The following is a 10,953-nucleotide window of genomic DNA, read 5'->3' as shown; positions in this document are numbered from 1 at the left end:
CAATGACTGTGCGGTGGTCACTGCTACCATTGCTGTCATGGACAGATGCATCTGCGACAGGTAGATTGGTGAGGACGAGGTCAGGTATGTTTTTCCCTTGTGTTGTTTCTCAGACCACCTGCCGCAAGACCAGACTGGCAGTTATGCCCTTCAGGACTCGGCCAGTAGTGGTGCTACCGAGCCACTCTTGGTGATGGACATTGAAGTCCCCCACCCAGAGTACATTCTGTGCCCTTGCTACCCTCAGTGCTTCTTCCAAGTGGTGTTCAATATGGAGGAGTACTGATCATCAGCTGAGGGAGGGCGGTAGGTGGTAATCATCAGGAGGTTTCCTTGCCCATGCTTGACCTGAGGCCATGAGACTTCATGGGATCCGGAGTCAATATTGAGGACTCCCAGGGCCACTCCTTCTCGACTGTGTATCACTGTGCCACCACCCCTGGTGGGTCTGTCCTGCTGGTGGGAGAGGACATACACAGGAATGGTGATGTAGGAGTCTGGGACATTGGCTGAAAGGTATAATTCTGTGAGTATGACTATGTCTTGACTCGTCTGTGGGATAGCTCTCCCAATTTTGGCACAAGTTCCCAGATGTTAGTGAGCAGGGTTGAATGGGCTGGGTGTGCCGTTTTCATGTCCGAAGCTGGTGTCTAGGTCAATGTCGGGTGGTCTATCTGGTTTCATTCTTCTTATTGATTTTTGTAGTGGTTTGTTACAACTGAGCGGCTTGCTAGGCCATTTCAGAAGGCAGTTAAGAATCAACCACATTGCTGTGAGTCTGGGGTCACATATAGGCCAGGCCAGGTAAGGACAGCAAAGCTCCTTCCCATTAGTGAACCAGATGGTTTTTTACGACACTCCGATAGTTTCATGGTCACCATTACTGATACTAGCTTTTTAATTCCACATTTATTTAATTAACTGAATTTAAATTCCCCAGCTGCCGTGGTGGGATTTGAATTCACCTCTCTGGGTCATTAGTCCAGGCCACTGGATTACTAACACAAAAGCAAAATACTGCGGATGCTGAAAATCTGAAATAAGAACAGAAAATGCTGGAATTGCTCTGCAGGTCAGGCAGCATCTGTTAAGAGAGAAACAGAGTTAACATTCTGACAAAGGGTCATCGACAGATGCTGCCTGGCCTGCTGAATATTTCCAGCATTTTCTGTTTTTACCCCTGGATTACTGGTCCAGTAACATAACCACTATACTATAATTCCCGCAGTTATATGTGGTGGTATATGTTTCCTCCTTGAAGCCGCTCATTAAAACTCTCTTTGACCAAGCTTTTGGTCACCTACCCTAATTTCTCCTTATGTGGCTCAGTGTCAATTTTTTTGTCTTATAATACTCCTGTGTAGCGCCTTTGGACATTTTACTACGTTAAAGGTGCTATATAAACACAAGTTGTTGTTGTTACAAATAAATTGTGTGAGTGCATGTAAGGCCTTTTGTAGTAAAATTAGTGCATGTGGCTAAAATGGTGTCGGGGTGGTCAGCACTTTCTATTGGACAACATTGGCTCAGCTATAGTACCACTGCTTGCATTCCAAAACATTGTTGTTGAAATAAAGATGAATGGAATTTAGCGCTGAGATAGTTCTGCATTGAGCAAGAAGCCAATTATTTGAATTCATTGCATTTTCAGAGTATGGCTGCATGGGATGAAAGCGACTGCGTGCTTGCAGAAAGTCGTCTCCCGGACACGGATTGGTGCCAAAATGACTCAACACCTGAACACAGTAACTGGGCGGAGCTTCCGCGGGCGCCGGCGTGAGGTCTGAGGTTGCGCTGATTGACGCGCCGTCCAGCCAATAGATGGTGGTGGGGGTGTGGGATGGGCGCGGCTAGCAGGCGCCTGATTGGTTTGGTGAAGAGCGGGGCGGGACTTCCGGCGGCGGGTGGGTGGGTTGGTGAGGCGCAGGTTGTTGTTGTGTTGGTGACGGTGACGACGCTGGTGTTTAAAAAGACTGTCAGCGTTTTAAATAATTGAACAGAAAAGAACATTTTAATTAAAAAAAAATCAACCGGAAACTTTAAAAAAACAATTACGTTCGGATGAAGTAGATTTGAAAGACTTGTTGTCTGAGGATGAAGGGGGTGGTTTGGTGCTGGTTGCTGCTGGCGCTGGCGGTCCCCGCGGCTGCGCTTCGGGATTTCCAGGGCAGCTTTTCACCTCTTGTGCCCGGCCAGCAGCAACAGCGCTTCAGCAAAAAGTTGTTCGACGGCGGCGTCCACGGTCACAGCCCGTCCAGCATCGGCGCCCAGAGGCTGCATAAGAGGAGCATCTCCTCCTCGACTAGTACCTGCCAGCAGCGGCAAGGCTTTCAGGGCAATTTAACCGCACACACCCACAAGGTGAGAGAGTCTGAGCCGCAGCTTGTTTATCTGATTTCTTTCCTTCGTCTCTTTTTAAAAATAAATAAATAATGTTTCCCTTTTTCTTTCAAAAATAAGGACAAGGAAACTGCTTTTCCCCCCCCATCAAATATACAAATCCATTACGTGCGTGTCATTTGCTCATTTAGAACATCCTTTTAATCCGTGCAGTTTTAAAACAAAACAGCGCGGGGTGTCGGAATTTTAAAGTTTAAAAAAAATGGAATTAATTGTGCAACCCACCTTTTTTTAATCGTGTCAATGTCGTTTTAAAAATAGTGCTTGCATCAGAAATTGTAAACATATGCTGCATCTTGTGTTTTTTTAAACCCTTTCTTAAAAAAATAATTTTCTTTAATGAATGTAATTTTAAAGCAGTAAGGGTGTATCAGGATTTTAATTGGTATCTCCGGTATGAGACCTAGCCAGTTTATTTCAAGTAGACTTTTTGAATTCTCTGAAACTACTGTTATTGGGAACGTACTGTCCAATTTGGTAACGGCCAAATTCAGGGGAAATGTTCAAGTTTTAACTTTTTAAAATGTTAACAATTAGAGAATCCATACTCTCTCTCTCTATAATGTTTGGTTTATGACGCTGGGAATACACTTGAGTCGTGAGATCAGAAATTAAGTGTTAAGCAGGAGGTTGAATCTGTTCCTTTTTAAGGCATATGTATTTAGGAATATGCTAATAGACGGGCAGGTATGTTGAAAAGTTCAGATTTACAATCCAAACTCCTAAATTTTCGTTCTGAGTTGATTAAGTTATATTGGACAAGTGTGGATTAATTGAGGGAAGCCAGCACGGATTTGTTAAAGGCAAATCGTGTTTACCTAACTTCATTGAATTTTTTGATGAGGGCGATGCGGTTGATGTGATGTACACGGGCTTCCAGGGGGGTGTTTGATAAAGTGCCACATAATAGGCTTGCCAGCAAAGGTGATGCCCATGGGATAAAAGGGACAGTGGCAGCATGGATACGAAATTGACTAAGTGACAGGAAACAGTAGTGGTGAACAGTTTTTTTGGACTGGAGGAAGGTATACAGTGGCGTTCCCCAGGGGTCGATCCTCGAACCACTGCTTTTCTTGATCTATATTAATGACTTGGATGTGGGTGTACAGGACACAATTTCAAAATTTGCAGACGACACAAAACTTGGAAGTATAGTGAACAGTGAGGAGGATAGTGATAGACTTCAGGAAGGCACAGACAGGCTGGTGGAATGGGCGGACATGTGGCACGTGAAATTTAACGCAGAAAAGTGCGAAGTGATACATTTTGGTAGGAAGAACTAGGAGAGGCGATATAAACTGAAGGGTACAGGAACAGAGACCTGGGGGTATATGTGCAGATATCGCTGAAGGTGGCAGGGCAGGATGAGCAAGCTGTTATAAAGCCCAGGATCCTGAATGCTTTTTTAAGTCGAGGCATAGAGTACAAAAGCAAGGAAGTTATGATGAGCCTTTATAAAACACTGGGTCGGCCACAACTGGAGTATTGTGGCCAATTAGAGAGGATGAAGAAAAGATTTACAAGAAGAGTTCCAGGGATGAGGGACTTCAGTTATGTTGGATAGACTGGGGAAGCTGGGGTTGTTCTCCTTGGAGCAGAGAAGATTGAGAGGAGACTTGATAGAGGTGCTCAAAATCATGAGGGGTCTAGACAGAGTAGATAGAGAGAAACTGTTCCTATTGGTGGAAGGGTCGAGAACCAGAGGATATAGATTTAAGGTGATTGGCAGAAGAACCAAAGGAGACAGGAGGGGAAACTTTATTATGCAGCGAGTGGTTAGGATCTGGAATGCACTGCCTGAAAGGGTGGTGGCGGCAGATTCAATTGTGGCTTTCAAAAGGGAATTGGATAAGTACCTGAAGGAGAGAAATTTGCAGGGATACGGGGAAAGGGCGGGGGATTGGGATGAGCTGAAGTGCTCTTGCAGAGAGCCGGCATAGGCTCGATGGGCTGAATGGCCTCCTACTGTGCTGTAACACTGCTATGATTCTACTGAGTGTTCTGAAAAGTGTTACTTTTGTTTTTGAAGCTATAGTTTACAAAACTTGTCACTTAAATTACACCTGAAATGATTGGAACTTTGAAAAATTCGAATTTTCAAGGAGTAAAACTGCATTTTGTGTCGTGTTGGGGAGACAGACACTGCAACTGTCTCCTGAAGGGGGATTCTTGCCTCAATGTGCTTGATTATCTCTGTGCTACCGGGTATGGTAGCATAGTGGTAATGTTACTGGACTAGTAATTCAGAGGCCTGGAATAATGATCCGGAGACGTGAGTTCAAATCCCACCACAGGCAGCTCTGGAATTAAATTCAGTTAATTAAATAAATAAATCTGGAATAGAAAGCATCTGGGGATTGTCATAAAAACCCATCTGGTTCACTAATGTCCTTTTTTTAGGGAAGGCAATCTACCACCCTTACCCGGTCTGGCAGTGTCTTAGACCCAACCATCTTCAGCTGCTTCACAAATATTGTGGCTACAACAGCAGGTCAGAGGCTGGGTATTATCTGGCGAGTGACTCGCCTCCTGACTCCCCAAAGCCTTTCCACCATTAGCAAGGCACAAGTCAGGAGTGTGATGGAATACTCTCCACTTGCCTGGATGAGTGCAGCTCCAACAACACTCAAGAAGCTCGACACCATCCAGGACAAAGTAGCCCGCTTGATTGGCACCTCATCCACCACCTTAAACATTTACTCCCTCCACCACTGGCGCACCGTGGCTGCAGTGTGTACCATCTACATGATGCACTGCAGCAACTCGCCAAAGCTTCTTTGACAGCACCTCCCAAACCTGCGACCTCTACCACCTAGAAGGACAAGGGGAACAGGTGCATGGGAAGACCATCACCTCCAAGCTCAACACCAAGTCATACACCATCCTGACTTGAAGTATATCGCCGTTCCTTCATTATCACTGGGTCAAAATCCTGAAACACACTACCTAACAACACTGTGGGAGTACCTTCGCCACATGGACTGCAGCGGTTCAGGAAGGCGGCTCACCACCATCTTCTCGAGGGCAACTAGGGATGGGCAATAAATGCTGGCCTTGCCAGCGACGCCCACATCCCATGTATGATTTATAAAAAGTAGCAGTATAACTGCATCTTCAACTTCTAATGCTATTACATAGCTCATCATCTAGTTGGTAATCTCATCTTGAGTAGTAAATTGCACTGTACTTATAATTCAGGTGATATTTATCTCCGATTTTTTATGTAGCTGAGCTCATAACTGTTCACTCTCTTCAGCTGTCTCTCCGTTGCTCCTGGTGTTTAAAATCATTTTCGTTCTTCCTGACCTGACCAATTGCTCTAATCTGTTTTCCCTCGTGGCATTGTACTTTTTTTTTTTGCTCCTTACCATTTTATTCTTTCTTTGAATTCTGCTTCTTTCTATGGTAAATACTGATTCATTTCTTTGCATTTTTCCTTTTTAAGCTTTGTGTTCAAAGTAGTAATTATTTTCGATTGCTTATTTTAAGAAATTATATGACTGCATTTCTGAAGTGCTGTCTGTACCCAGTTGTTAGTCCACTTCTGATTGACTCTGACGCGGGTGCCTTGGCACTGATGGCATATAGTAGACTCTCAAAATCAGGAGGCAGAAACTGTGGTTTCGTCCGAATTAGCTTCAAACTTCAGGGTCAAATTTGCTTTGGTTGGATAAGTGGGCTATTCCTTTAATTCCCTGGGAAATGTATAGTGGCTAGCTCCACCCTTCAAATCACAAGTTGATAGAGAGCAGTTCATTCATCCTTGAGGAATAATTTATCTCCATCTAGTTTAGCACAATCTCTGAACAGACCCCTTAGTGCTTTGTATCAAACCCCTATGTTACTCTGCAGCAGTTACTTTGGGAACTTAAATAATTTTAGCTGAATCATTTTAAATTAGAATTTAGTGAGCAGTAGTCAATCATGGGTGTGCCTTTTGCATCAATATAAAGTGTAAACTATTGTCCCAGTTTTAAAAAAAAACTTCAAATATCAAGCTCTTAATGCGTCAGTGAGACTTGAATTTAATTAAAAGTTCTGTTAATGCCTTTAGTTGGGTGTAAAACTTGTATTGGAGCATCTGTTAAGTTACAAGCTTGAATGAGTTCCAACATGTAAGGGAAATGGTTCGAGATTTAAGCTTGTGTCTCAGTTTTTATTTTGATGCTCGAGTTATGTCAATCAACTGAATTAAAAATATTCAGCCACTGTTTGGTCACCAGCATAAATGAAGTACGGCATTGGTTGAATGCACTTGACTTGTAGCTCACCTTAGATTTTGAGGAATGGACAGCACAATTGTATGCATTATAGCTGCTATAACATTGTTTTGGTATTGGGGAATTACAGTAATGTAGCCCAGAAAAGTGACAGCTCAATAGTGTATAAATTGCCATGAGCACAAACCTGATTTTCAATATTGCAACAGAATAACATTTGCTGAGTTCAACTAAACATAATACAATAAAATTGCTGTAGCTCAGCTTTAGCTGGTTTCAGTTTAACCTGAGAATAACATTAATTTCTGTGATCGCTGTCTGTCTCAAAGTAGAATTTGTTGGCTCCTATCTATTACTTGAATGCAGTTAGTGTAAAGACATACGAGTTCATCAGATAATAGATTAACTGTTGTGTTGAAACAGTTCCATCCTCCTCTGTCCTGTGCTGCTTTGGCAAGCAGTCTGTTGTCAACTCTGTACCTGGTTCAATGGAGGTCTTGTTTCACTTGTATACTCTTCCTTGGTATTTAAACCTAATGGTTTGTTTCCGGTAACCTTCCACAACTTCTCAAATGTTTTTAAAATCACTTTTTTCCCCATCAAAATCTTAAGCTACTATCACGTTAAGCAAATCTCAAAATTAAGTGAACCCTTGTAGTCCCAAAGAGTTTGGACAAGAGTAGTATCACAGTTAAGAAAAAATCTTGAGACTGAACTGTCCTCGGCTGTAGCTTTTGTTGTGAGGCGAACCTAGTAATGAAAATGTATGATTGCAGTTTCTTAACTTACCTCTGCCGAGCCATCAGCTTTTATAATGTAGCCAAAGCTGCCTGCCAGTGAAGATTCATAGTTTGGATCAACACGAGAGAATACTGCACGGGAAGCTGTTCAATATATCCTACAGATGAAGTCGTTTGCATAAGTTGAGCAACTGAGTGCATCTCTTTCACGAGTGGAGAGCAATCTTGCAATTATGTTGTACCTTTTCATGTCTGTAGGAAGTCCCAAAGCACTTTATAGGCAATGGATTACTTTTGAAATAAAATCGCTGTTATACACACCGAATAAATGACCAGATAGTCAGACCTGTTTTTCCAGTGATGATGGTTGAAGGGAGAATGTTGCAACAGAATAACATTTGCTGAGTTCAACTAAACATAATACAATAAAATTGCTGTAGCACAGCTTTAGCTGGTTTCAGTTTAACCTGAGAATAACATTAATTTCCATGATCGCTGTCTGTCTCAAAGTAGAATTTGTTTTCTTTTCAAATAGTGCCGTGCCCATCTGAACTGGCAGACCAGGCCTTGGTTTAGCAGCTCATTTGAAAGATAGTCTCTCAAAGCTACATTTAAGTGTCAACCTAGATTATGTGCTAAGGCCCTAGTGGAGCTTGAATTTATGACCTGAGTTTGGAGTGAGCCAATCTGACACTTGTAAACATATTTGAGTTTGCATGCAGTATTGCAGTTACGCAACTTGGTTTTGCCTTGTGTTTTCATTGTACGTAAAGTTTACCTATTTAGTAGTAAAGTTTTACTTTGGTATGCCAGCCTTTTGTCTTCACTACTGTGAAGTAGTGCCATCACAACACAATGTATACATTGTGAGCCAGCATAAGGTTGCTTGATTATTGATTTAACTGCTGTATAACACAGGCATGCTCTGAGGTACAAAGATCTCCGTAAAGAGAACTGCACAGCTGCTAAGTGTGAATTGTTCTTGTTACAGCTGATGCTCCTTGTCCCTGGTGCCAGATCATAGCTTCCTGACTTTTTTCAGTTGTGGTGGCTTGTACAAAATAGCTTTAGTAGAAGGAAGACTTGCATTTATATAGCATCTTTCACGACCACCGGATGTCTCGAAGCGCTTTATAGCCAGTGAAGTACTTTTGAAGTGGAGTCACTGTTGTAATGTGGGAAGGTGTGGCAGCCAAGTTGTGCACAGCAAGCTCCCACAAACAGCAATGTGAAAATGCCCAGATAAACTGTTTTTGTTATGTTGGTTGAGGGAGAAATATTGGTCAGGACACCGGGGAGAACTCCCCTATTCTTCTTTTGAAATAGTGCTATGGGATCTTTTGCGTCCACCTGAGAGAGCAGACGGGGCCTCGGTTTAACGTCTCATCCGAAAGACGCTCTGACAGTGCAGCACTCCACTGGAGTGTCAGCCTAGTTTTATGTGCTCAAGTCCTTGGAGTGGGAGTTGAACCCACAACCTTCTGACTCGGGCAAGTGTGCTACCAACTGAGCCACAGCTGACACAGTTGAGTTGAAACAAAAATAGAACATGTTGGAAACACACAGCAGGTCATCCAGCATTTGTGGAGAGAACTGGCCCATAATTTGTGGTCCGCGGCGAAGCAAAAGGCATTCGCCCCTAGCCCTGAAGGAAGCTGCTCACAGATCTTGCGATCTCTGTGGCGAGAAGTTTGCCTTTTTCGACATTCAATTGATTTCAGCATTCTGTAATGGGAGTCCCTAGTGCGATGCTGCTGTGATGTCAACAAGCTGTCTGAGCAGCCAATCTCACTGCAGAATTCTCAAGACAGGAAACCAGGAAATGAGAAGCTGCTTTTATCTGGACTTTATAAAATGTTAGAGAATGAAACAAAGATTGGGACTCTTGCATGGGGATACGGTAGAACCTGAAATATCATGAACAAGCCTTAAAATAAAATTCTTTTTGTTTTTTTTTAAATTGTAATTTTTATCATAATGGAGAAATTTGACATTCCACAAATATAAAAATTAGTGTTTCAGGGCCAAAATGTTTGTTTAGCAGTCAATACGCTGTTAGACCCCAGTTACACCTATTCCATGTAGGCTTAACATTTAATGGGGTATTTAACAGCGATATTACCACGGAAAAGCCCAGGTTTTTGTCAGTTTCACTGATTGATTGCCGACAGTGGGGGTGGGGAGGGGATTCCACAGTGCAGCCTGTCGGAACAGTGAATGACTGACCGCAACTTCAGGATTTCCGCATTTAGGTGCGCATGCGCTACATCCTGAAGTTGCGATCAGTTTCAAAGGGGTAGTGATAGCGACTGCTGTTATTACCCACTGCAAATTCTGGCTCATAATGTGTTTTATTTCAGATTGCCAGCATTTCCAGTTTTTTGCTTTTTGCTGCATTTTTGCAGTTAATTATAGCTATTGAAGTGCACCTGCTCCAGTTCAGCTGTTAAATCAAACAGATTGAGCTCATTTGTTTGTCTGAGTTGACCTCCATCTGTTTGTTTTATTGAATAAGAGCTATTGAAGTAGATATGTTTAAACTAGACATTCCTGAACTAGTGTGCTTTTTTTTTTAATAGGGCCATGTGCCTTCGAAATAGTGCTTTTCTAGGTTAACCAGTGACCAGTCGCTGAAAATGGCAACTATTTTACCCTTTTTCTTTGAGGTGGTCTGCACTCTGGTTCAAACAAGCAGCTGAATATTTCAACAGCTTTGTGACTGAGAATAGCTAGTGCAAGACTCCCTAAAAAAAAATCTTCTCTTGGAAGGTATATAACTAAACATTTGAGTAGCTCTGGGCTTAGTATGAAATGGCCCATTGAAAGTAATGAGACTAAGACCCCCCTGGTTTATTTTACCTTGCTGCTGTTGGAGTTGGGGCTTCTGTTGCTGAAGTGAATGGTGAGTCAGTTGTGTCTCAAAGCAAAGTGGTGCAAGCACTGTGAAAATGGGTTTGCACTATACCTCCCATTCAGTATATCTTTATATAAAGTGTCTGCTGTAAATTCATGATTCTAGATGAATGTAGATAATGTATTTGGTGTGCTGACAGGGCCAGGGCGTGACTTAACATTTTTATTGTGCATCAATTGAATTAAAAATTACGTGTATTGGACTTTGTTCCATTTACTGAGGAGCCTGGAGAATAATTTGTTTTTGTTTAAAAATTATTTTTCAAAGTCTGTTAAATGTAGGGGTGTCTTAAATCAAATGTGTACTTGGCCACCTATTCTGTTTCTTGTTTCTTTCCCAAATGCAGCATGCATGTTTCTGGAGTGCAGATTTGGGCTAATTCAACCTTTAGAGGAAGTACCAGTACTTGTGTTAATGTATCAATGATCCAACTAGCTACTTTAGCCGTACCTGAACCAGCATTTGTTACAGCTTTACTTCTGCTTCTGTCTTTTGGAATGAGAGGTATAAATGAAATGGATAACGTTTAATCAATAGTCATTAAAATTTAGTATAGATTCAGTAAAATGCTGTCATATTTTGAAACCTACTCGTTAAGAGACCCAAGAATAATTATTGAACCTCAGTTCCAGCTTTGAGCCTGCGCACAAGTAAGTCAGATGTGGCAAGTGTGAGAATA

General features: G+C 42.2%; 1 protein-coding gene across 1 annotated transcript in view; it reads left to right on the top strand.

The window, feature by feature from the left end:
- The first annotated feature begins 1,913 nt into the window (after window positions 1-1,913).
- Window positions 1,914-10,953, top strand: part of LOC147105146 (sortilin-like) — a 69,616-nt gene continuing 60,576 nt past the window's right edge. The window contains exon 1 of the mRNA XM_086011239.1: window positions 1,914-2,361. Within this exon, the coding sequence (XP_085867365.1) occupies window positions 2,095-2,361 (267 nt within the window). The 5' untranslated portion in view covers window positions 1,914-2,094. The remainder of the gene's footprint in view (window positions 2,362-10,953) is intronic.

This window comes from Somniosus microcephalus, chromosome 18 (assembly GCF_052327205.1).
Source record: "Somniosus microcephalus isolate GS21.2 chromosome 18, FLI_Smic_1.0, whole genome shotgun sequence".
NCBI lineage: Eukaryota > Metazoa > Chordata > Chondrichthyes > Squaliformes > Somniosidae > Somniosus > Somniosus microcephalus.
Note: the sequence above shows the minus strand (reverse complement) of the source record. Positions and strands in the feature narration are given on the sequence as shown.